We start from the raw sequence: 27,025 nt of genomic DNA, 5'->3' as shown, positions 1-27,025 counted from the left end.
ATTTATACTCATATTATGGAAAAGTCAGCTGATATGAAATGTATTGATTACTGGGAGAAAGTCAGTCCTTATGTGTTAAACATTTTGCTCGATCTCTATCATGCGCCTGAGCATTTCACTGTAAGCCCCAGTGCATTAAGTCAAATTCCTGGTAGATAGGCTATAGGCTGAATGTATGGGACTAATAATCGATTCTGATTTCTGGGTTGATAAGATGTCAGAGAAAATAAAGCATTACAAAGAACTTCCTAATTGACCTCCTCGGGCAAATGCAGATATAAAAAAAATATAATAGCTGCTGAAAGTGGATCAGTAAAGTCACGTCTCTGGCATAGCGCTGTCACACGGCTGACAAGTGACCCAGCCAGCTATGTGCTTTGGCTCTTGCAGAGGTCAGTCAAACTCTGGTCAGTCTGTCTCAGGAGCTGGCCGGCGCTGTTATGATACCCCTGCCTTTCATGCTGGATCGGGTGAATCAAACCTAGAACTCACCAGTCCAGTGTCTGATGCCAATCTCAGCCTAGGGAATCTGTGGGAAAGTGGACACAAAACTTGGATCATTTAGCTTTCCCTCAGGCTAAATCAACTTAGGACACATACAAAATCTGAAATAAAAAAACAACCTTTTTCCATAAAAATGACCTTGTAATAAAACAATGAGGACAGAGTTGAGTGGATGCTTCAGGAATGCAGTTGATACTCTGTCAGCTTTAAATTTCTACATTTTCCGCTGCTTGAATTGAGGATGACTTGGCCTGCGTTCATTTCACAGAGAATAGGCAGTTTAAAATGCTGCATTGCTGTCAGACCCATTCACACTATCAATTGGAAGACACTAAAATGCCAGTTTGTGCTGTTTCACACAAAAGCCATTGATAGAAGTCTGTTATCCTAAGAAACCCATGACGATACCTAGACAGTTGAGTGCAGAAATGTCAGATTTTTGCAAACACCTTTGTCTCTGCTGGTCGGGGAATTAACAGCAGTCACCGGCCAAACTCCTTTGGCTGTAGCTGCTAAGTTTGTCTACTCTACCAGCTTTGGCCAGTAACCAGCAATCACATGGAGGTACTATTGAATTCTAAAAATCTATGCGGCTGGTTAAATAGTGGAAGTGGTGAGTGGCGTGCTCACAAGTTGCTTTATTGCTCGTCCCTAAACGGTCGGTCTAACTCTTTCCAGAACACAAAGTCACCACAAACTCAGCTTCACAATGCATTTTCCAGCTGTGTGAAAGAGGCAGAAGACTTTACTACTTCCCTGATATGTCATGCTGTTGTTCCCGCTGTGTCCTTATACACCTTGTGTTCCTCCACTTGCAGGCCATGGTAAGAACCACAAGGACGCGGCGTCAGTGCGCGCCACACACCCAATCCCCGCTGCCTGTGGGATCTACTACTTTGAGGTCAAGATTGTCAGCAAAGGGCGAGATGGGTAAGCAGATACTCTATGACTATGAGCTGTAGTGCTTGTGCAGGGTCCAACGTTAACTCATTTTCTGGCCTGGCCGGGCCAGTAGGTCAGAATTCAATTTGCACTGTCCCTGAACAAAATGAAACATCTCATCAAGCAATCAAGCATCTCTATTCTGTGAAGTCTAAGCTTCACAACCAGGCCCATGGGCCAGTGCACAGCATTGGCTGTTTCTGAGAGTATGATCAGAAATAAGACCCATAATCATGAGAACAAAGTTGAATTTTTTCCCATTCACATGCCAATAATTTTTGGGGCAGTTGCAAACAAAATGTGCACACCCACAGTCCTGCCAGGAGTTGGTGTAACGGTAACAGTGACTGATGAGGTAACTGGCCAGACTTGAGTTTTTAACTAGCCCCAGTGGGACATCCTTATTGTTGGACCCTCTGTTACCTGTGATATTAAAGGAATAATCCACCTTTGGATACTCTTACACTGTTATATATTGTCAATTTGTGATGCATTCCAGGAGTTATTTTGTGATGGAGTTTGGTCATTTACTTAGGGATGCACTGATATAAAAATTTTAGCCGATACCAATAATCATTTTTCTGTCATGGCTGATAACCGCTAATTTATGTCAATTACTTTGGCCTGAATAATAAGTTCAACGGGACATGTTGCTTTTCCAACACTGCAGTGCACTCTCATTTCTGGAGATGAGGGGCTCACTCAGATATCCATTACCCACGCACCTATATGGATACTGACAGGTCTAAAACTATACATTCGCCATGTGTCAGGGCATTATAACATTACTAAAAACATCTAGAAAAGAAATAAAATTGTGGAACTGACAGCACCATTACAAATACATAAAGTTTGCATGTATTTAGAATATTTATTTTAATACAGGAATGCGTCTAACACCTGACGTCCTGTCAGGCTGTTTAGGCCTGCCTGCAGGTTCCATGGTCGCCTTTTCCACCAGAATTTCATCCAACATCTCTAGAAGTGAATGTGCTTTCCCATCATTCTCTGTGCGCATCTTCTTTTCTTGTGGCTCTGTGCTGTTAGTGTCAGATGTCACTGTGGTGGCTCGTCATCTTGTCCGCTTGCTTCTGCAGCATTTCCCTTGCTTTTTGTTTAGAGTTCGTGTCAAAATAGTGATCTTTACATCTTTGGTCCAATATCATTGCTAAATAAAACAGAGACTCTGAGAAAGAGCGTCCGAATCTGCTCTGAGTCATCTCAGTTGTCTTGACGCCACAATCTGTATCGGCTGTCCTGCTCGGCAAATGTTTCAGTGCCACAAAAGAGGGAATCGCATCAGCAGTGGTGGCCGTGAACTTACGTCCCTCATCAGCTGTTTGAATAGAGAGGAGGTAGGAGGTAGGAGGTAGGAGTGAGATCATGTTCTCATCGAGGCGCCACTGGTCCAGAGAGAAGGAGCAAGCACGTACTCTGCCCCGTATGCCCCAAGTGCTCGTGTATAGGCTTTTCATCATATAGAATGTACTATTCCATCAAGTTAGGACGTCTTGTTGAAGCTTTTTTGTCGTCATGCTGAACTCTTTCTGTATCTTGTGGTGTGCATTATCTCGAAGCACAACGTCTTTCTTTACCCATGTTCTATTTGGACAAAGTCTTGCACTTGCAACACGGCTCCGTTTATTTCTAAGTTTTGGTCGATCCATTGAGCAGTAACACTCAACATACTTGTCTGGCTAACATTGGAACTCCATGTCATTGGTAAAATTTATGTTGGTCACATTACTATCCAAGAGCTTGCAGATATGTGCGGCCAAAGCGGCAAACAGCCAGGGAAGATGTAGCTGTGTCCAGTGTGCTCAATAAGCCTACGGAATTCTCTGTCTTCCACTTTAGGAAAGGGTTGGTCATCAAGTGCAATCACCTCCGTAACTTTATCTGTGATAGCCTTGGCTTTTGCACTGTTTGCACTTGCCAGATTTCTTCACAGCTGAAGAAATCACAGCTGAGTGATTGAGTGATTGCTGTATTGATGTGCTACCACTTATGCTTGGCACCTCCTCTCTTCTGTAGTTTTCAACTTTGTATTGCCTGATATTCCTCGAACACCAGGGGATGGCGGATCTTCAAATGACGATTAAATTTGTAGAGTTGAAGAATTTCACCCTACATCCTCCTCACATTACATTTTCATCTGTTGAGATCTGTTGAGACTGAGATTCTTGTGTCATTTTTCGACAGTGAAAAATGTCCATCCCTACATTTACTTTTTTGGTGTTCCCACTTTCGCTCAACCTGCCTCAACTACTTCAGTTTGTTAAGCGTTAAGGTGAATTTTGCCTTTAAGTTTTAGTGAAAATGTATTTTGTTGACAAATTATAAAACCTGTAATATACCGGCACCAGTGCAACAATTGGTGCTTGTCGACAGCTAGCTTCACAATAGTACTGCTGTTACCATACTATTGCTTGAAATGAAATGTTGTCAGTGAAAACTCAGTCCAGTGTCCAGTGCGAGATTTATAAACAGTCAGTGCTAACCCACTGCTTGCCCCCAGCATAAATCCAGTCCAGGCATTGTATGCTCCAAGATGGCAGCCAGAGTGGTGACATCATACTAGTCTGGCACACCATCGCTCTAGGGGTCTGAAGGCTCATCCTGAATTAGTATTTCACTTTGCCTTACTATTCAGTTTGAAGCTGTGATCCCTGGAGTAGCTCACAATAATATCAAACTAGTAGTTCAAACTGAATTATTCAAACTGAGTTCAGCAGTGATGGGATTCCTTCACTAACCAATCAGAGAATCTTAGAAGTTGAACATTCATGAACAGTTCTGATTTACCCGTATGGATTTGCCCAGCTGTTTCTGGAAGGATCTGAATGACTATATCCCAGACTGCTGCATTCCCAGACTGCTGCATTGCCTACACATGTCATGATATTCTCAGCTCACCGAAGTTAACATAGAAAAACTACCACAGTGCAAACCTCCACCATTAGTCTACAGGGGACAGAGCAGGTAAACTGAAGGTCAGAGAAGCGAGCTTGGGACCATAAGTTCACCACTTCAGTTCCCAAAGCAGCGAGGATAAGCTGTGTGGGGAGAGTTCACAAGTAGCTCCTCCTTTTTACATTGTGTCCTAGAGCAAGCCACATGAAGGAGCAGTAAGTACCTTTAGTAACAAATGAGCATAATACATCTGCAGGGATTGATGGGGTTATTGATTAGTACCAATGACTCGGCGATTACTTTGCCAGGTGCTGAGATCAAAACATTCAAAACTCACTTTTTGGCCCGCACTCTGCTTCGGAACATCCCCCCCACCCTCCAAGCCCACAATAAACATCTCAGATTACTTAATGCCCCGTTAGCTCTCACCAGTTCCAGCTGAGCGGCGCGATGCGGGCAGAACAAAACTGTGGTTGTAATAGATAACTCCAATGTGGGAGTGTGTGTATGTGTAACGGCTACCATAGCTGTAAACAGGAATGTGCTCTAAATCAACTTGGCTGCTTGACTTCTAGAGCCATTGAGAAAGACCAGACAGCAGCGTCATCACATCCAGGAAGTGCATGGTTCACTGGACCAGCACCAGGACTTAATAATATATTGAATTCTTATTGCAATATGAAAGAGCTAAATATGTGCATCGCAAATGCTGCAAAATGGACATTTTTAAATTCATTTTTACAATTCAGACAGACACCATGTCAGGAAATACTTGTACTTTGCATGCTTACGATTCTTTCCGTTACTCAACTTCATGTTTCTTGTCAGCCTGCCATCCCCAGAAATAACCTAAGAACCTGTGAGAGACTGAGACTGCTGGTCCTACAGCAGCTCATTGAGTTGTCGACCTCAAAACTCAAAGCCCCTCAAAACCTCAATCTCACAATCATCGGCCTTGGTTGATGTGATCTCAGTGTCTGTCATGAGGAAAGCAGGAAACCAGCGAACAAGGGCAGCCATTTTGGCTCAGCCTGGATATTTATTGCTTCGATTTGATTGATGAGCCCGGCGTGTGTCCCGAGAGCGAGCTGAGCTCATGCCAAAAGCGCTCGACTGACAATATTGATGAGTCTTTCGATTGAGTGAAGAGGTTTTGTCCCGGTGCTGTCGGAAGCTTGCTTACATGAAAAAGTTTCTGAATTGAACCTCTCCCGTTCAGGCCAACCACTTATCCTGATGATGTCACTGCCGACCCCCGCGTTTTAACTCTTGCTGTTGCTTTTGAAGTTGATTCTGTTTCCCTTGGAGGCAATTTACTGTGGAATAACTAGCCTATACATTTGGATTATAAAGAAAGATTAGATACATACATACACAGAACATAATCCAGAGTTTCAGCTGAATATTTTTCAGAGTTGCCTTGATATGACCCCCTAAATTAACCAGATACTAGGGAGTCGAAGGAGGATGATACTGTTGGGTGATTACAGACATGTTTAAAATGGCTGCATGCTGACTAATATTGTGTTAAAATGTATTACATTACTCTTCTTTTGTCATTGTGTGCAGGTACATGGGCATCGGTCTGTCTGCGCAGGGAGTCAACATGAACAGACTGCCTGGTGAGTAACAAGGGAGTGACATAACCACAGAATAGATGGATGGGGGGGTAGATAGACTGATAGACGCTTGATTGGATGGATCGATGCTCGAATGAAATTAAGAATGTTAGAGTGTGTGGGCGGATGCCAGGATTTATGGACGGATGAATGGACGGTAGAACGAAAAGGACAGAGCGTCTGTGGCGGGAGGAGCGGCTGAGACGGGGTGAAGTGAGGATTCCCAAGGTCACTCGGCACGAACAGCGTGCATGGCGAGCGCTCCCATCCAGCAATAACATCGGCTTGCTGGGCTGGAGCCAGAATCTCGGCCGTTCAGCGGCCCGACTGGGCCAGCGCTTTGGCAAGCTGAGGAGAAAAACATCCTGCAACGTTCCTTCCTTTTGTTCCATTCTGGCTACGCATAGGACAGTCTGCACACTCATGGATAGTACAATTAAGCAGCTCTGGAGGGGCTGGCCAGCACTTTGACCCCGAACTCATATAATTACTTTTTGGCCCATAGCTCCAGCAACTCCGACCACATTGGCTCAGACTGTAATGAAACCACCATGCTGACAACGTTGTAAATTTGGGTATAACATTTACTGTAGGCCTTTACATCACAGCATAGAGAGCTTTCTTATTCAATAGCAGGACGGGATTAATCAACTGAATTACTAGCAATTATATATAGTTTTTATTCAGGTCAGTACAAATGTGTTGGAACTGGAATAGTGTGGGGAAAAGCTGATGGATGGATGATGGATGGTTGGAGCTTGTGGAGGGAAGGAACTAAGGTACATCTGAGGCAAGGAAAGGGGACATGGGATGGATTTTGTGGGCTGAAGTGCAAGTGTGCAAGTAGCTGGAGACATGCCAGCATGTATGGGATTTGGGGATGAGAGCAGGAGGAGTTGAGGACGTCGCTACAGTAATTGGATGTGGGTTGTGGATTCACCCTGAGTGGTCTGACAGCTGCAGAGGGAACATGTCTGGGCATGTCACTGTGTGCAGTCATATGGATCAATGACATTACAGATTGACTCAGGCTCTTTTTTGTTTTAGTCTTGTCCGACCCCAGACGGAGGAGTATCGCTTTTAAAGTCCAAAATTGCTTATTATTTTCTAATGATGAATTGCTCAGAACATTATTTTCCCAAAAACTATTTTTGAGCCCGAGCTCGAGCCCAAAGAAGGAAACGGATCGCTGGGGAAGTTTTTTTTTTCCCCACGTAACGAAGGGTGTCATCACATGCAATTTCACAACACGAGCCTATGTTAAAGGGTTACTTCACCAAATAACAAAGTATATATTTTCCACATTTTCTCATATAGCCCATAAGTGTAAAGTCTTGCACAGTTTTGGTTTGGTTTATGAATTACCCAGAGAGTTTCTGGGTATGAAATTGTCCACAAGTGATCTTACCCTGAAGCTTCGCCGTGTTAATAACAGCTGCATGGAATTATGTGGGTAAAAAAAATAAACCCAATACCTCAGCGAAGGATATTGTTATTAGGTTTAAGTTATTAAGTTGTTTTTACATATTTAAGAGTTGTTTTAAGAATCGGAATTCAAATCAAAACAAAGCCAGACCAAAGCAAAGTCTTTGCGGGGGAATACATTTATACCCAAATTAAGGATTAAATAGAACTGTGGTGAGTTATGGGTCTTATGCCGCTTTAACATTAACATGCTGCTTTCATCACTGGCCTTTTTTCCCCACTTTCTATTACCAGGCACATCAGTCATTTCAAGTGACACAGTGCGTTTCCAATGCCTTTGTTTAAACGTGTGAATACAGTGGGATTCAGATCATGATCAGCGAGTCCACTGCCAGGACTCGCGGAACAAAGATGCTACTATAAAGATTTTTGTTAACAGGCGGACAAGACAGTCTCACAACGGCTATCTCAGCCTCTGTTTACCGAAACATAAATATTCAGCGGGCGCCGTACTTTGACTATCTGTAATTAATTTGCTAGCAGATGGCTGGCAGTGCAGATTGTCACTCGTGTTGTCATTTTATTATTTATTGCTATGGGTTTACAGATGAATAAAAATGTTCTGGGGTGGGGGGGGTGGGAGGGGAGTTAGTTTAGAGGTCCAAAGGTTTAATAAGCACAAAGAAGGTATCTCTCCTCCCTTCTACTCTTTCACTCCCCCCCCCCCCACCCCCCACCCCTCACACACACACACACACAACCTCTCTAAGCAAACACACGCACACACATACATACAATGAGATCAGTGAACGGTTCAGCGGGCTCTGATGACATGGGAGGAAGCGTGGCGGCCATATTGCAGCAGAAACTCCCGACTAAAGCCCCCCGTGCCTCTCCCAGCCAATCGGACGACTCCCCTGCTCCGGTCCGACCAATCGCGGGCCAGAGCTGCCGACCCCAGTCCGGGGGCTACGTGACTTGCCCATTGGCCGGTCAAGGTTTTTACTCAATGGCCAGGGTCCGTGGAATGCCGTGGACTCATCCAGCCGGTTCACCAGACTCTAGATCCTATACGTGCACACACACACACACACACACACACACACACACACACACACAAAGATCATTCATTCTCCTCTCTTCTTGATTCACACGTGTCAAATGTCACACAAAGGTTGGAACAGAGTGGAAACGGGGCTGCGTGGACGGCCGTGCTTTTAAAGCCCGCTCACACATCGGTTATGAAAATATTTTTGGTTGCTAGGATTCCACTACAGATGGTCTGTAGCCCTGGTAGACAGATTACTGTTGATTGCCTTAACTCTGACTGACTCAGTGTGTTTGTGTGCCAGTGCATGTGTGTCCTGGACTCAGTTGTGTATGTGTGTGTGTGTGTGTTGGTGTCTGACCGATTGCATTTGTGATTTGTGTTTGCGTGCGTCATTTGCGTCCATCTGCCCGTGAGTGTGACGACACACGTATGCATGCGTCCGTGTGTGTGTTCGTATGTGTGTGTGTGTGTGTGTGTCCCTTAATAGTACAATGTTCTCCAATGCTGACCTCTGTGTCTGATCCTGCTGTGGAGGCCTGCCCATTTCATTAGCATGTTGGAGCAGTGAGCCTGGCTTTAGAGGCAATATCCCTGTCAGCAGATTAATCTAATACCTCGCCACACACACACACACACACACACATGCACATATGCACACAAGAGCGCACGGAGAGACACACAACAGTATGTACTCACACTCAAAAAAAAGACGCACAGAAGCAAACGGCAACATAAACATAAACACAAATGCACACATCTAGGCTTAGGCTAATACTTCATTACACACACACACACACACACACACACACACATACACATATACAAGCACGCGTCTAATATCTCAGTTCACCCACGACCTACTTTCACTAACCCCGCTTTGCTTTTTGGCAACGGCGGACAAGCTGTGATTGAGGAGAGACACTGACAGACCGGCCGCGAGCTGAAGCTGAGCGCCTTTCGACTCTGAAGCTCGGGTCGGGTTCAGTTCACTTCCAGCTCCCTCAATTCAGGAAGAGGAATTCCTGCAGAATTCAATTAGCGCAGAACTTTTGGCATCCCCCTTCCAAATAACTGAATGAAAAGAAATTGTTTCCTCTTTACATTCTGAGCCGGTTGAGCTGAGAATCCTGTTGTAGAGACTGAATACGCATTGAACACTTTCTACTTAGTTATAGATATGTTTCAGCTCTTTGATATAGCATCCTTTTTCCTCCATTAGAGAGATGTAACGTTGAATAAAAGGCAGAAAGCCAAGTCACTTTGCCTTGACATTTCCATTATTCTATAAAAATGCTGGTTGTTGATATTGGATTTCAGCTTTGGGGGAGCATAAGGACGCCTGAAACCAGCCTGGTGTCCAGGGGCCAAAATAACCAAGCACCAAATGCTGTTTTTCAATAGCATAATGCATCAAAGTGCTCTCTGATGATTTGAATTCTGCTGCACTTTGTTATGAATTATAAACTTGATGCGTTGTGTCTGTGTAAGCAAGTGAAGTTATTTGCTATGTCTTTGCATAATGTTGGCTGGTAAATGTATTCTTAGCAGGTAATGATTTATTAGTTTGCCAGTAGGGCTGGGCAATATATCAATATTATATCAATATCGTGATATGAGACTAGTTATCGTCTTAGATTTTGGATATTGTAATATCGTGATATGACATAAGTGTTGCCTGTTCCTGGTTTTAAAGGCTGCATTACAGTAAAGTGATGTCATTTTCTGAACTTACCAGACTGTTCTAGCTGTTCTATTATTTGCCTTTACCCACTTAGTCATTATATCCACATTACTGATGATTATTTATCAAAAATCTCATTGTGTAAATATTTTTTGAAAGCCCCAATAGTCATCCCTACAATATTGTCGCGATATCGATATCGAGGTATTTGGTCAAAAATATTGTGATATTTGATTTTGTCAATATCGCCCAGCCCTACTTACAACTGAACATTGAGCCCACTTCGTAGAAAATATAGATATAGATATAAATCGTGTATATTCAGCCTAAAAATACAGAGATATGATTTTTGGTCCATATCGCCCAGCCCTATTTGCCAGTCCTTGTAAGCCACAAAGTTAAATTCAGACACTGCTGGTTTCAGCCCATTGAGCCCAATATTGTCAGTGCATTTCTCTCGTATAGGCAGAATACTATTTACCTGTAACACTTTGTTCTATTGACTGAGCATTGTATGCCCGCAACTATTGACTCCTTTGCACAGCAGTACAGCGCAACCCTTTGAGGCTTTATACACACAGAAAAGATGACATGGTTAAGCATGTAGTGCATCACTGGCATCAGATGAAAACCTCCTATCTCCAAAATCAGCATTTATTTTCAGGTTGAAGGTCATGCAAATTATAGGCCTGCAGTGCAACGTTTTTAGTGGGGTTGATGGTCCCTAAGGTCGTAAAACTTGTTGAGCAGATAAAGGACCAGGTTAACGTTACTTCAGATACAAACGCATGAAGCACAGCTGGAGTCATGAGGTTTTTAACCCCACACACTGGCTGCCTCACAGCTACACACATACACACCGAAGAGCAAGAAACCAAATGGTTTAATGACTAATACCTGCCATCCTCTCCTCTCTCTCCCGTTCCCTTTTATTCTCCCTAGTTCAGCCTGCATGTGCTGCTGCTGTGCCTGTTGGCAATGACTCACCAGGTTCTGCTCATAGACCAGAGCCTCCTGCTGGTCACCCACAGCGCTGCACAACACGCCACAGAGGGCTGCATTTAAATAGTCGGAAACGGCGGCGTGTGAATTTTCATGACATGTTCCCGGGGGCAGCGGTAGTCAGCCGGGGCGACCCGGGCAGCGGGGGTGAATGAGTAACTCTGTCCCGTCCTTCAGCGAGGCGCTTAACCCCCAACTGGGCAGCTCCCAGTCCATCTGTGTGACTGTATGAATGTGAAGCAGGGTGGTGCGGGGGGGGAAAAACAGCATGCACGTGTATCAAAAACCCTTTGCTTTCATAAGTAAAGGTCACGCAAATCGATTGTGTTGTCGCCGGCCAAAGTCAAGTCAGTCACAGGGTCCCGAGTCAAGAGGTTCAATTTTTCATAAGGGTCACGGGCAGGAAGATCAAAACCAAATCCTAATCCTAATCCTTGTCCCGTTGCAGGATGGGACAAGCACTCGTACGGTTACCACGGAGACGACGGCCACTCCTTCTGCTCCTCGGGGACCGGCCAGCCGTACGGCCCCACCTTCACCACGGGCGACGTGATTGGCTGCTGCGTTAACCTCATTAACAACACTTGCTTTTACACCAAAAATGGCATCAGCCTAGGTTGGTCAAGATGTTCTGTATTGTATAGATAGGTGAAATTATAACATTTAGAATTTATGATATAACAGGTTCATTGTCATTTATTGACTTGTTTAGTTATTTAGTTGATAGAATGTTGTTACCATCATGTAGACATTTATGGACCAACTAACTTTCTTACTATATTTTTCTTCTCATCCCTCAGGTGTAGCCTTCACAGACCTCCCCGTGAGTATCAACATATGCACATCATATTATCGCAGCATAATGTGCATGATGTTCTTCTATAATTTTCTTTATAGCGATAGTGTTAGGGATACATTTGATTTCGGTTACCTCTGGCCCCAGTTTTGGTTCTGCTGCAAGCTTGGCAGTGTTAAAAATGCTTTCATTTGGAGAATTAATTTTCATAAAAGTGCTCATCTTAGTCAGTGGGTTTAATAATGATAATATTAACTTTATTTGTATAGCACCTTTCATGCAGAGAAGCAGCTCAAAGTGCTTTCCAGCAGATAGACAATCAACATATTGGCTTAAACTTGTTTGTCTTTTTGAGGAAAATGTAATTAATATTTCTTATATTAATGTGTATATATATGCCTAAACAAATGACACCTGTGACACATAAAACACTGTTTCCCTTGTATGTTATACTTTGTAAATTTTTTGTTTATATCTTACCATGTATTGTACATGACTGTATCCTAGTATATATCATTAATTTTACATGTTGCGGTAATATTGTGATACCACACCCACATGATCCTTGTGATGCAGCTTATGTCGTTGGAAACTAACTTTTTTTTGTCCAATGGCTGCAGTGGCTAGAACAACAATTGGTGGAATATAGTAACATAAAGGATAACGTCTTTCAGTGTCTTTAAAAAAAACCCCTAAATGATCCTTTTAAGTGAATATATTTTTGCTGTCTTTTTCGTGTCTCCCAGCCCAACCTGTACCCTACCGTGGGGCTTCAGACCCCCGGCGAGATTGTAGACGCTAACTTTGGCCAGCAGCCCTTTGTCTTCGACATCGAGGACTACATGAGCGAATGGCGGGCCAAGATCCACGGCATGATCGCTCGCTTCCCCATAGGAGAGAGGCTGGGGGAGTGGCAGGCCGTCCTGCAGAAGTAAGACGCCTGGACCCACACACACACACACACACACACACACACACACACACACACAAAAGCAGACACAGACATGCACGGGGTGTCTACAGGTCGTGACAAAAATCTTCAAATGTCTTGAATTTAATTATCTATGTTCAAGGCCTCAAAAGTCCTTGAATACTGTTCAGTACAGCATTCAGGTTTCTTGGTGTGCTGTTTTTCTCCAGAGTCGGCCATTCCAACCTCTGCTCTAATAGGACAAAAGTTCATGTTCATTTCATTGGTTTTATTTTCCATTCTAACTGGCATTAAAAAAGGTCTTTAAAAGTCATAGATTTACCTTGATGAAACTTGCAGACGCCCTGATATTTTCACGGTCACACATAAACTGAATTGTTACCATATTCTGCCGCCACATTGTGTGCATGAGAGATGTATCAATAGAACATTCTTGAAGTTGATGTCACTGTCAGAAACGCACAAGAGTAAACTGAGTCTTTGGGAGATTGGCATGTTTAACTTGCCTGTTAAGTGATGAGAACACAGACACCAAAATAATGAATGTGTCCCTGGTAGATCACTGGCTCTGGTGCTCCATGCTAACACTTTAGCTACACTATGTTGAGTGATAGTAGGCGACTAGCATTATCTCAAAAGTGAGGAAAAGTTTTGTCTGGCAGTTTTGTGTACAAGATTGGTCAAATTGACACAAAATATGAAACAAAAATAACAGTGTTTTGAACTGCCAGGCACTACTTTCCCTGTTTCCATAGGAGGTGAAGGTGGTGGGTAATGAGAGACTGTGTGCAGCTGAAATCACTGCACTTTTGATAAATATGTGCTTGCTCACCTAAAATAGTTCCTAAAATACACCTGGCTACATCAGCTATATTGAGTTGATGATATTTCATTTTTAAAATATATTAATCAATACGTCATATAATAAAAAAAAACAAGAAAACAAAACACAAACAACTTTTTATTACTACAAGGTCAGTGTTCTTACTATGGAGAATGCTAGTCGCCTACTGTCACTCAACATAGTGTAGCTAAAGTGTTAGCATGGAGCACTGGAACAAAAGATCTGGATGATTTTGGTGTTGTTCTCATCATCACGGAGGTAAGTTGACCTACGGGCCAATCTCCCAAAAACTTGGTGTATACCTTTAAATCAGTTTAATAAGTTAAACCTTTAACTCTATTTTTTTGTGTTTTCTCTCCAGTATGGTGTCCAGCTACCTGGTGCACCATGGGTATTGCGCCACAGCAACAGCCTTCGCCAGAGCCACAGAGACCATGATACAAGAGGACCAGACCTCTATAAAGAACAGACAGAGTGAGTGAGGAAAACACACATACACACACACATCAGCACCAAAGAATGTACAGGATTTGTAGTCGTCCATAGCTACTATCTGCATCGTTTTGTGACATCAGCACCTAAACATCTTTCTGATATCAGTTCAAAACCGTTTCCAAAGCTGTTTTAGTATGAATTATAATCATGCCATAACATAATTTTGTGAAGATTTTGTGCCCGTTTGGGTTGACGTCGAACTCGGCCTCCTCCCGCACGCCGCCGTCCCATAGCGCTGTTCCCCTTGACCAGCGCAAATGTCTAAGTGATGACCTCCTGTTTCCCTCGTCCAATAGGAATACAGAAGCTGGTGCTGGCAGGACGGGTGGGCGAGGCCATAGAAGCCACTCAGCAGCTTTATCCCGGCCTGCTAGAACACAACCCCAACCTACTATTCATGTTGAAGTAAGTTAGTTATTAAATCACCAGACCTAACCTACAGTACTTTCCATGTTGAAACAAAGTCAGAACTCAATCCTTGTCATGTTAAAGCAAGCTGTAACAACGTCATAAATCATATATATATATTCACTGCCGACAACTGGTTTTTACAAGGTAGCCTAGGGAAAGGTTCATCTGCGTTATTGTACATATTATTTCAACCAGTTAGACCAGCTCTATGGTATGTTTTAAATGTCAATATTCAACGGTAAACACTTTCAGAGTATCTAACTGTAGCCAACCTTGAAAAATCCCCTTCATCTTTCCCCTGCATTATGACTAACACTTCTAGTATGTGATTCTCAACTGGATTATAATGTCAGTGTCACTATATGTTTCCCTCACTTGGATGCCATGACAATGCTTTAAAAAACTGGGCGTGCTTTAAAGATTAGAATATCAAATCCAGGACAGAAATACAATAACAGTGCAGGTTTTTTTTTTTTGAAGTTCTTAAAGTTCATCCTGTCTTTTTCATGCCAAAGATGTTCCACTTATTTTCAGCGATGGAGCACAGTGTCCCTCTGCTATGACCTGCACCCACTCTCCCAGATATTGCACAGGGTGTGATCGCTCTATTCTCACATCTCGGAGACTTCTAGCAAATTCACTCCATCACGAAAACCTATTATGTTTTTTTCCCCCCTGTCAACACGTCCACACGCCTAGACACTTTCTGTAAAAAAAAATGTATCGCCTCTGTAGACTTGTTAATATGAATTCCTGTATCCTTGTCATGGTCATTTATTCCATATATATTGATATTGTTATAATGCTTCCCTCGATACTGCACGTATGTCTTAATTTTCAGTTTTTTATTCATTGCTGTATCCTGTTGCGACCCGCTTTCCCCACAAGGATCCCTAAAGTTTCAGCTCATCTTACCTCAGATGACCGCAGAGTTATGAATAAGTCTACTGTGTGATGTTGGAGGCAGGGGCAGAGTGTCCCGGTGCAGCTTCCTTGGTCAGTTCCAGTAACCGCAGTGTGTCCCGCCCCCCAGGTGTCGTCAGTTTGTGGAGATGGTGAACGGTACGGACAGCGAGGTCCGCTGCTTTAGCATTCGCTCCCCCAAGTCCCAGGACAGTTACCCCGGCTCGCCCAGCCTCAGCCCCCGCCACGGAGCCACCAACACACACCTGCACGCCGGAGGTACCCACACACACACACACACACACTTATATCGTCTCAAACTTTATCCTCCCTGGGGTGCAAGGTAATACACAAACAAAATGCCTATTCCACAGAAGAAAGGCTTTTCCAATCACCATAAGAAATGAAACCAGGCTGCCTCTGTATGAGTTTCACTTGTGTGTGTGTGTGTGTGTGTTTCTCACCCCATCGCCACCCCAGGAGCAGACAGCCCCACCTGCAGTAACGGGGTGACTCCCCCCAACAAGTCAAAGAGCCACGGCGTTGGTGTTGGCGTTGGCGTTGGCGTTGGCGTCGGCGCCGTTGGCAGCAGCGGCGGCAGCGGCAAATACCCCGGCGTGTCCTCCTCCGCCTCCTCCTCCTCCTCCTCCTCCCCCTCCTCCGTCAACTACTCCGAGTCCAACTCCTCCGACTCCACCAAGAGCCAGCCACACAGCGCCAACAGCACCCAGGAAACCAGGTAGGGAGGCGCCACAACTCGGGGCTGCTAGGCTTCAAAGCCAAGACTGTGTTTTATTCCACTTCTGGTTCTCACTCCTGGTCCTCGAGACCCAGAGAGCTGCTGGTTTTCTATCCTGCCAGCTAGTTAATTGCAGTTAATTGCATTCACCTGGCGTCCCCGGTGTAAATCAGTCCCTGATTACATGGCTGGAATGAAAACCGGCAGGGTTCTGAGTGCTGAGGAGTTGGAATGAGAACCACCGCTCTATTCTAACAGCAGCTATTCCACTTCACATTAGCTTCCTTTGTCAAAATGCTATTATGTTATTGGCTGTTATTGGCTGTCAGAGGCTGTTATTGGCTGTTATCCTGACAAATGGCATGGAAGCAGAAGTAGCAACATTCGCCTAGCAACAGGAAAGTTTTATGGGAAATTGAGAGAAACACAAAATGCTCCATGTATCACCTTTTTTAATTTTTTTTTAATTTTCCTTTCATCACCTTTGTTCATGTCAAAATTAACTGATACGCAATTGAACTACTTACTATGTTTTTTTATGATTTTGTGAAACTTGGCATTCCTGTGTGGTAACCTTTGTGTCTCGTGTGTGTGTGTGTGTGTGTGTGTAGTGACAGCGAGATGGAGATCGAAGCAGAGCATTATACCAACGGGGTGGTGGAGGGCTCCTCAGCACGGATCATGAACGGCACGTACAAACACCAAGAGATCCTGCAGCCCGACGACAACAGCCTGGGCAACGGGGTCACAGGTACACACACACACACACACACACACACACAGCTATCCTTTTATTCGTTTTGTCCTTTCGCACTTTCTCGTATTCCTTCTTCTTTCTTCTTGATTTGTTTTCTCCCTGTGCTTACACCCAGCTTACAGTAGGACATGTTTGTATGTGTGTATTCCAACTGCGTGTGTGTGTGTGTGTGTGTGTGTGTGTGCGTTGCCACCAGATGAGGGCTGCAGCAGTAGTAGACAGCTTTGCGGAGGGAACCAGGCAGCCACAGAGAGGATGATCCAGTTCGGAAGGGAGCTGCAGGCGCTCAACGAACAGCTGTGCCGCGAGTACGGCAAGAACGCCACACACAAGAAGATGTTACAGGTACACACACACACACACTTGCACTTCCACAAACAGCTGTGCTACAACAGGTAACCATTGAAGTGATGCCAGAACCGGGGGGGGGGGGGGGTGATGAGATTTCTTTCCGCTGGCAGCAGTTTTAAAATCCTGGTCGCTGCGTTCTGTACAAGCCGTAGACGTCGGAGAGACTTTTGATTTCGGAGAGGCACATCGAGTCCCCCCCGCTGTCTGACAACTAGTGAGTCAGTTGCCCCGACGCCCCAGTGCACAGGAGAGGCTCCCAATTACTCTGTACTGCAAGCTGTGGCGTCTGATTTAAAAAAAGCAATCTCTCTGGGAACAACGGAGTCTGTGGCAGAACAACAGAACCTGCATCGGAGCGGTAGAAGTTCTTCTCCGACTCTTCTTGTTTATTCGGCCAAAACAACTTTTGGCTAATTTCATGAAGGCAAAAAAGAGGCCCTTATCATAAGCACGTTCTTGATAGAAGCGTGGTACAATCAAAAAATGAATATTTATTTACTATTTGTCTGAGAGCAGAGAGAAAAGCTATCAATAGAGAGACAAGTCCAATGCTGATGGGGAAGTACCTTTTCATTATTTGCAAGTCTCAGAAGCAAAAGAGTGCACAAAAACATACCATATGCTCTAGTCAGACTGACCAAATAATTTCCATTTATTGAAAAGGAAACGCTCTACAGCGATGGTCTCAGCAGGGACGGTACTTGCCCTCCCTTCACCTGACCTGAGTCCAGATTTGATTTTGAAACGATCAAGCAAACATTTCCAGACATGTGTTTTGAAGAAAAAAATCACATCAGGGAGCACTCAGGACAATGTTCCCTCTAATGAGCGGCTAATCATTTATTTTGACCAATTAATAACGTCTTGTCAGTCATCTGTCGTGACTCCACTTTGTCCCCAGGAATTTAATGGATACAGGCGGGCTTGGACATTTCGGTGGCAGTTGACACACAATAAGTCCAACTTACCGAGCTGCAGAGTTTGTGCAGAGCGATGTTGTTCCAGTTGTGTGTTATGCATACGGTTCTCTGTCTGTGTGTCTGTGTAGGATGCGTTCAGCCTGCTAGCGTACTCAGACCCGTGGAACTGCCCCGTGGGCCAGCAGCTAGACCCCATGCAGAGAGAATCACTCTGCTCCGCACTCAACAGCGCCATTCTGGGTAAGGGACACCGACACACACATGCGCTCAAGGGTGTGTTTCGACATCGCTCCACTGTTTTCAAACTGCCACCACCTTTTTTACTCCAGACATGGATGTGACAGTAAAGTTTGTAAGGTAAGATGTTTTTAGGGATTATTGAAAACACTCAACTCAGCACAATGAAATAAGGAAAAAACAGAAACTCTGACCAAACCAAATGTGATGGATTATCTCGCTCTGTGGAAGTTGCTGTACAAGAATGAATGGCAGCAAATGGCCTCTTCTTCTGAAAGGAGGAAAACAAGTGCTGATATCTCTGACTATGCTGACTGTGTGCAGACAAACAACATAGACCACTGGCACAAACTTAAGCGTCAGTATCATCCTTTAAGCAGAGCCGAGTGCTTCCTAAAGCTAAGAAAAGGTGAACTTTTTAGAGGAGACCACACTACTTTTTTGTGAGCCGGCCAATCACATCAAAGAAGAGGTGGGATTTCATGCTACATGGGCAGCTGATTGGCTCCTCTGCCTCCACCGCCGATGCCAGCAGTCTTCTCTTTTGGCCTGGTCAGAGTATACAAAAACCCAAAGCAGTGGTACATGTACCTACTGTTACTGTTTGTTCTCTATTTTACGATATAAACTACCGCACACACATCATCACCAGCTCAATAAAGCATCTGACATTGCTGCAAGCATATTTTGCATCGCATGGCATGACCTGCTTGTTTATTTTATCAGCACACATCGTGGTTAAGACAGAGCTTTTTCTACAAAAAAGTGGACAAACACCTGTGTCTTCCCACCTCTCTATCATTTGGGCGTATAAGCACACACACACACACACACACACACACACTGTTGTGAGCCATGTGTTGCACCCCTGCCTGATCCCATAGTGTGTTTTCCACCACAGAGTCCCAGAACCTGCCTAAGCAGCCTCCGCTGATGCTAGCGCTGGGCCAGGCCACAGAGTGTGTTCAGCTCATGGCCCGGGTCCGTTCTGGGTCCTGCTCCTTTGCCAGAGTAGACAACTTTTTGCACTAGCCCAAGTCCAGGTGAGTGGAGATCACGATATGCATGTAGTATATGATATATCATACATGTACACACATAAAATTAAAAAAAACATGAGGACATATGCACTGCAAATACAGAAACAAAAAGAAAAGACAGAATTACTCACAAACATAAAGTGAAAATATCAAGACAGTATACTTGCATGAACATAAAAGCATGCTTTAATATCTAAACACACACACACACACACAGCTCCTTACCTGGCTCAAACCGTCTCTCCGCAGGTTAATGTTAAGCAGCGCTGAGAGGAGGCATGTCCGGCAGGTAGTTGTCATGGCGACGGAGGAGAGAGCATGCGTGTGATTGGTGTGTTTGGCTGTCCGTCAGACCGAGCCAGCGGGACAGACAGAGGAGCGGCGGAGAGCAGAGAAGAAAGCTTCTTTTTAATTTAGTATTATCAAATACAGAAATGTGTGACACTATTTAAAGATAATTAATTATTATTCTGTTTATCTAGCCATTTTTTTTTTTTTTTTTTTTTTAGTTCTTTTTTTGTCAGTTTGTTGTGCTCATCTTGGACGAAAGATTCTAATTCCCTTTTTATTTTCTCTTTTTGTTTTTATGGGTGGATTTTGATTCCCTACGACTCAGTATTTTACTCACCTGTTGTTGTTGTTGTTGTTGTTGTTGTTGTTGTTCACCATATCACAGACCACAATACTCATGGCTGGTTTCCACGGTAACACGCTCTGGTGCCCCGGACCATAGGTCATCTCTACAATATCTTAGTAATGTTAGTCTTCACTGAGAAAATGCAGCAGACAGACAGGCGGATGCCCAGTACTAATCCTGGGCCCTTGCTCCCTCTAAAGTAAACACTTGGAAGTGCACTGGTTTCCCTGCCCAGGATGCAAAGCAGGCGTTTGCTATGGAAACCGATACAGATAAAACCGTTACAAAGCCGTTACCACTTTGAACCGCAACAGTGAATTATTGCTCATTTGTTGTGGAATTGTTTGGAAAATGATTCTCTTTTCAGCTGTCAGAAGGTGCAAGGAAGCAGTCGGTTGAGAGACGTAGAAATACATAAATATGCCAATACAGTTCTACTCAGCTCAGGGTCCAAACGCCGTTGTAGCCGTACTACTGCAGGATATAGCTGCTGCTGTCACACTCTTAAGCTCTAACCGGGACGATGCTGCTCACACCTGTCAGGCTTTCTCTCATCTCCCCTAGTGGATGTAGGACTTAGTTTTACCATTTTAAATACATGAAGGAGGGTGAGCCAAGGGGTCACGTACCTCAGCGTGAAAAACATATTCTCTGACAGCAGATTTTAGCTCGGGTTAAGGCTGAGGCAGTCGAGTCGATCTGCAAAAAAATATACAAAATGGATTTAAGTCAGATAAAAATGAGTCACCGAATGATTCCAGAAATTCAAATTTTGTGGCGATATTGTAGTATGGTAGTAGGTAATAGGGTAGTAGCCAAAGAACAAGGCACTTTTTTTTTTTTTAAATGAAGCTACAATCAGTTTTGGTCACGTTTTTTCCTCCAAAAATGTGGAGAACATAGCTGGAATGGGAATGTTAATAAAGACAAGATACTAAATAGTGGGCAACCAAAGATTAAATTTGGAATATTAGAGGTGTGGGAGCCTTAATTTTACATTGAAACGTTGAAATCTATGGCAGTGATCGTCAGCTGCACCCACCACACATGCTGGGTGACATGTTGGACTGTACACTATTATCATGGCCACCTTAATGCTAACATAGAGTAAGAAAGTATCCAAAACATAGATTTGTATTTAAAAGTTAAGTCACTGCTGGGGTTTTTTTCTTTTTCTTTGTGCATAATATTATCGCCATTAGAATTTCAAATGAAGAGGTGAAATCTTTTGCCAAACAGCGAGGATTTTAATTTTAGAATGCCCGTCTGTGATAACTAAATCATATTCTTACCACATGTGGGCTGCGTGTGCCCTTTACAGAATGCGTTGCCAGGCTCCGGCTGAACCGAGCTGTGCTGTGTCGCCTACCATCTAGCCGCGCTGACCCACGTATTCCCTACTTCACATCGTTTTCTCTCGCGTTTCGGGCAGCCGCGGAGGATTTCTAGACACTTAAAAAGGTAACGAGAACCAGTTCAGCTCGTCCATGTTGTGAGAAGGCTTTCACACAGTCAGATCAGGACCATGGATAACAGTGTAGTTACAGATCGCTCTCGGTCATATCAACATTTAAACACAGATCGTTCCGTTTCTCACACACTTCTGTAAGATTCTGAGTTTTACACACAGATAATGCTGATACACACCATGTCGTCTCTGTCTTCCATACACACACAGTGACCATCAGGTTACTTCTGTGCGTTGGTGTTCCCTCCTGGTCAATATTGGATAGATGGACATAATAATAATAATAATAATAAGAGGAATTGTACTGTATTATTCAGGTTAGCTGCTGGCCACCATGAGATTTACACAGCGACTTTACTTCTAAGGATTATAGTTTTGATAGAAGCCATCACATTTCTCTCCGTGCAAGTGTTCCCGGCTCGGAGCCAGATCAGTCGGGACAAAACCACCAATTACACTTAGAGCACTTACAGCCCCGCCGGCTTCAAATTACCAGCCACGGCTTCTTTTGAAAACTTCTCCTCTTTTAGAAGCGCCGATCTTTTGTTCGACAGTCAGTAGGACTTTATTTCGGCACCATCGTGATCGTGTTCCCTTCACCTTCATACAGTCCTCTACGTAGTTTGGTTGGGGAAATTGAGATCATCATCATCTGTTCTCTGTCTATGTGTTGTTGGGTTTTTTTTTTTCAACAGATGATAAGCCCGATTATTAGAACTCTTGAGTGCAACTGCATCCTATTTCTGGGTGTATCATGAATTGGATTTTTTTTTTTTTTTTTTTTTTGTGAGTGTCATCTAAACCTTTTCCTTATTTCTTTGGATCTCTTGTTTTAACCGTCGAGACGTCTCGCTCCAGAAAGACACCGACTTCGCGTTGTCTTTGACTGAAGCGCAGCACGCTGGACACCGGAAAATAACCCCCCCCCCCCCCCAGTTAACCGTACGCCTCTCCTCCAGGCCCGTCCGAGCTGTCACCCTTAGCCGCCAGTGGCTTCTGGACTCACTGTAGCGTAGCCCGCCCCCGCCCCCCAAAGTGTATATTCCCATTCATAAGAGAATCTCATTCTATGGTAGAGAAATACGGAGTTCTATTATACTAGAGACGTGTGTATGCGGTGTGGGGTCTAGTACAGGGTATGTGGTCGAGCTTTTTACCCGGGATGGATTTTTTTTATAAACTTCTGCTATGATAGGAGCTATTCTAATGGTTACACACACACACACACACACACACACACACACAAACATCTGCTTCTACACTTGTAAAGGACTTCTGTTACACACACACACTTGTACGTGAAAGAACAACTTCTGTTGCATACCTGTAGGGAACAAGTCTCCCAGCTTGTCCTTTTGTGTTTGAACCCGGGCTGCGTCCCAGTACTGTTTGACGCGCACCCCTTCCTCTGTCCCTTCGTAGACGTTAGCCGCTGATCTTACGGTGGGACGCTTGACTTTAGATCAGCGATTTAGTCCGAGGAAAAGGAGGGACGCGAGCAGTGTTGGAACGCCCCCCCCCCCCCCCCCCCCGCGCCGAGGCCTCTCCCCCCCCCCCCGAAGCCGCGCGGACTTCGTCTGGAGAGGCCGGAGGAAAACGGAATTAGGCATTTACAAGACAACAAGCTGTGCACAATTGACTTCTATTATGATTTTAATTTCATATTTTGAGTTTTGAGTTTTAGCAAAAAAAAAACAACAAAAAAAAACCAAACAAAAAAAAAAATTGTGAAATGAGTTACCCTCTACTTAGCATGAGACTTTTAAAACCTTTAAAACGATATTAAAAAAAAAGGAAAAATGATAATTAAAAAAAACATACCTATGTACTGGAAACATGATAAAAAAAAGAAATATTGTATTCTGTTTAATTTTGACAGAATTATTTTTATTAAAATACACATCCATAAGCATATTGTTGGTCTTGTGTTGTTATTGAGTGTGTTTTCTTGTTATTCTGCTCCTCACAGTCCAAACACATGCAAGTCAGGTGGATTGAAGACATTAAATTGCCCCTAAGTGTGAAAGTGCTTGTCTGTCTGTCTGTGTTCACCCTGTGATGGACTGGCTGTCTAACTGCCTGATGCATGCTGGGATAGGCTCCAGCCGCCCGTGACCCTGAATAGCAATAAGCGGATAAAGACAATTGAATGAATAAAATGCTTGCGCTCTGAATTTATGGCTAAACCACTGGAGATATTTCATGCTTCTTAGTAGTTAAGTTTGTTAATGAGTAGAATTAGGTCGAGTTTTGGAGCTGCAACCTGCACTCAAGCCAAAACTGTGACTTAAAGCTATATTTTCCCATCCACCACTGCTACAAAAATAATACTAAATACTAATAATTCAAGGGGGAAATATTGATACACACAGGCCCTGATTTACTGAAGCCTTTCATGGGTGCAAAAACTTTTGCCATGTGCGGAAAACAATGACATAAATCCTGATTGGTCAAGCAACTTGTCTTGCACCTATCACAAGTCAAGAATTTGAACATTGTAAAGGATTTGCTCCCACTAAAGGTTTTAATAAATCTGGGCCAGAGAGTACAGACAAATGGTAGTACACTACTAGTAATAGACTAGTACAGTAGGAGGTTATAGACACTCATAGGGAAAGATAGGGGGGGACAGTTGTAGGAGAATAGTGTTAGTAATGGGGGAAGAGATCTAAGAGTTGAGGGGTCCCATTCCAAAATGCTACAGTATATATCAATTCTAGAAAATTGCTACCTGAAATTCATCAGCCAATACTTAAAGAAACCATATTTTCATCCACAAAAATGACTAGTTTGCAAGCAAGGGTCTTTAGATGACTCCTTACTTTACTTTCACAGCAACAATCAGTTTCTCAAACAAAAAAAGGTGGAGTGTAGTGGAGGACGGCATATACAGCACCAGCAGGATTGACTTAACATGCGGTATCCACTGCCTCAAACATGGTGACATCACCGCCCACATAATATAAATACATCTATAAACAGTGGAGATGTTAGTGCGGTTAGTCGCTTACTTTTCCACAGCAGGGACAACGGGGATTTCCAATTCAGGTCAAGTGACGTTTATTCATGGAGTGCTTAAAAAGGATTGTAACAAAAAAAGAGAAAATCAATAAAGTTGTTGTAGATGTTTGTCATAAAATGCAAAGAAAATCACAAATGGTCAAGTAGGAGAGATTTATAAAGCGCTTCTATCCAACAGGTTTGTCACCAACTGTTTAGAAAACAAAGGTCTAAAAATACACGAGGTAATAAAACAAGAAATGATATGAAAAAACAGAGAGAAGCAGCACATCACCATCTCAGTGTGGAGCTCTACTGCCGCGGGCCCAGGTTGATGTACTGGTACAGCTCTCTAACCGGCCTCTTCTTCACTGGGGAGTCTGGAGGAAGGACAGGGGATGGGACATTAAAACAACACCAAGACCTCAGCTCAGAACATAATTATCACCAGCTCAATATGAGACACCAGTGGGAGTAGAATGTGAGAGGGATTCCTCTTGTTTACTCCATTAACACACACACACACACACATATGCAATGTGAAGTATAGATGACTCATGCTACAGAATAGCACATTTAATGTAATAATTCACAACATCATATAAATAAATGCTTCTGTTTTTTGCTCTATCACCCAACCGATATACAACAGTGATTCAACCTATATCCATTCATGAAAGCTTTTCCATTTGCTGTTCTAAACACCCGGAGTCTGGTAGCTCTTTCGTTTTCCGGTTTATTCGGACTGAAGATGAAGAACTGGGTGTGCAGATACAGTGCGTACCGGTGTCACTGAAACTCCAGTCTGTGGGACGTCCTGCGCTCTCTCTCTTCGCCGCCGGCTCTCCCAACGCATGTGTTCCTCTCTCGTCGGAGGCCCGCAGCCTCTTCCTGGGTGATTTGCTCTCGAACTGCGGGCGCTGAACCACCACCAAGTCCCTCCTGGATCTCCTGAAGCCCAAGCAGCCCAAGCAGAACCAGAATTCAAAAACCAAATTGGAAGAACGTTCCCCCTGCTCACTACACCACCCTGATCTGGAGATCTAGAGAAATGGTTTCCGTGTATTCAAATAGCATACATCACAGCAGTTAACATGAAATTCAATCAGAGTCTTGTTGGTACAGAACTGAATTGTGTATTATTTTGTAGTAATTATGGCAATCATTTTTTGCAGATATGAAATCTAAACCCTAGTTATTACCTCTGATCATCTGTTCATCTTCCCAGGGCAGCATAAAAATCATCTTTCTGTGATTGGTAACATTTGCATGGTGGAAGTAACAAGTTTTATTTGCCGTGCTTTTATTGTGATGGAGGGGAGGAGTGGTAGAGCTGGCCATACCTTCAACATGCACCTTGGCCACTTCATGTAAAGTCTGGGTCACACCTTATTTGAATAGTTATTGCATAGATATCCAGTGTCTGAGCTGGGGTTACTGTGTGAACTTAGTGGTGCACGTCTCCCAAATTTTGAAATTGATTCCAACTCTGATTCTAATTGTGTGAGTCGCTCAGCTCCTGTATATTAAACCAGTGTTTCCTAATCCAGTCCCAAGTTTTTGTTCCAGCTCTGCTCTTGCACACCTGATCCAATTAAGGGCTCAATGCTAACTGGTCGAGCAGTACAAACAGATCTGCCTGAACAGGGCTGGCATGAAAGTGTGTGTAGCCTTTAACTGGATCGGGGGTGCAAGAGTAAAGGTGGAATAAAAGCTAGAATTGGTAACTTGCTTAATATGCTTCTTGTCCAGTTAATTGTGTTATGTTCAGACAAAGAATCATTGGTCGAAAAAGCAGAATTGACACACAGAGAGTAGACTGTTGAGTTTCGACCCTTTGGCTAGAGCGAACCCCGACTCTCAAGCTAGTTCCGGTCAAGGAGTCAACTCTTTTAGTGTCGACTCTCCACCACTATGTTGTGTACAACTGTATGTTAACCTGAAACAGCACACACACACACACACACACACACACACACACACACACCTCTGTATCTTCCTGAATCCCTGCATGCTGAGGAACTCGGTCAGTTGTGCGGCCTCTGTAACTCCAGAAAAGATGGAGGAGAGGTCCTGGTGCTCCTTCAGGTCGTTTTCATATTGTTTAGAGTAGATTAACACGTATTTCCCGTCTTCACTCCACTGTATAATAGTGATAATAAAGATTCAAAACATATACAGATGTTAAGTCAGAGAAAATTAATCTTCACAGTGTCATATGTGTATGCTAATCAGTTGATTACAAAAACACTTACTGTTAGCTAACTGTTAGCTAAGTAGCTAGCTGTTACCAGTTAGCTGGTTGTCTTACAGTCATGACAGTAACATCTAGATAGCAAGCAAACCTCAAATGTTTTGA

At 43.7% G+C, this 27,025-nt stretch overlaps 1 protein-coding gene across 1 annotated transcript in view; it reads left to right on the top strand.

Moving 5' to 3' along the window:
• Window positions 1-23,169, top strand: part of ranbp10 (RAN binding protein 10) — a 30,726-nt gene extending 7,557 nt beyond the window's left edge. Inside the window, exons 2-15 of the mRNA XM_071524138.1 lie at window positions 1,323-1,434; window positions 5,929-5,981; window positions 11,586-11,753; window positions 11,938-11,960; window positions 12,680-12,864; window positions 14,070-14,182; window positions 14,500-14,608; window positions 15,648-15,796; window positions 15,998-16,256; window positions 16,868-17,007; window positions 17,210-17,358; window positions 18,413-18,524; window positions 19,423-19,564; window positions 19,811-23,169. Of these exons, the coding sequence (XP_071380239.1) occupies window positions 1,323-1,434; window positions 5,929-5,981; window positions 11,586-11,753; window positions 11,938-11,960; window positions 12,680-12,864; window positions 14,070-14,182; window positions 14,500-14,608; window positions 15,648-15,796; window positions 15,998-16,256; window positions 16,868-17,007; window positions 17,210-17,358; window positions 18,413-18,524; window positions 19,423-19,553 (1,703 nt within the window). The 3' untranslated portion in view covers window positions 19,554-19,564; window positions 19,811-23,169. The remainder of the gene's footprint in view (window positions 1-1,322; window positions 1,435-5,928; window positions 5,982-11,585; window positions 11,754-11,937; window positions 11,961-12,679; window positions 12,865-14,069; window positions 14,183-14,499; window positions 14,609-15,647; window positions 15,797-15,997; window positions 16,257-16,867; window positions 17,008-17,209; window positions 17,359-18,412; window positions 18,525-19,422; window positions 19,565-19,810) is intronic.
• Window positions 23,170-27,025: the final 3,856 nt, after the last annotated feature.

The sequence above is a fragment of the Centroberyx affinis genome, unplaced genomic scaffold (assembly GCF_046629955.1).
Source record: "Centroberyx affinis isolate AG114_WGS23_722 - 3 ecotype Tasmania unplaced genomic scaffold, CSIRO-AGI_Caff_v1 ptg000103l_1, whole genome shotgun sequence".
Taxonomy (NCBI): domain Eukaryota; kingdom Metazoa; phylum Chordata; class Actinopteri; order Beryciformes; family Berycidae; genus Centroberyx; species Centroberyx affinis.
This window is presented reverse-complemented; position numbering and strand designations above follow the sequence as displayed.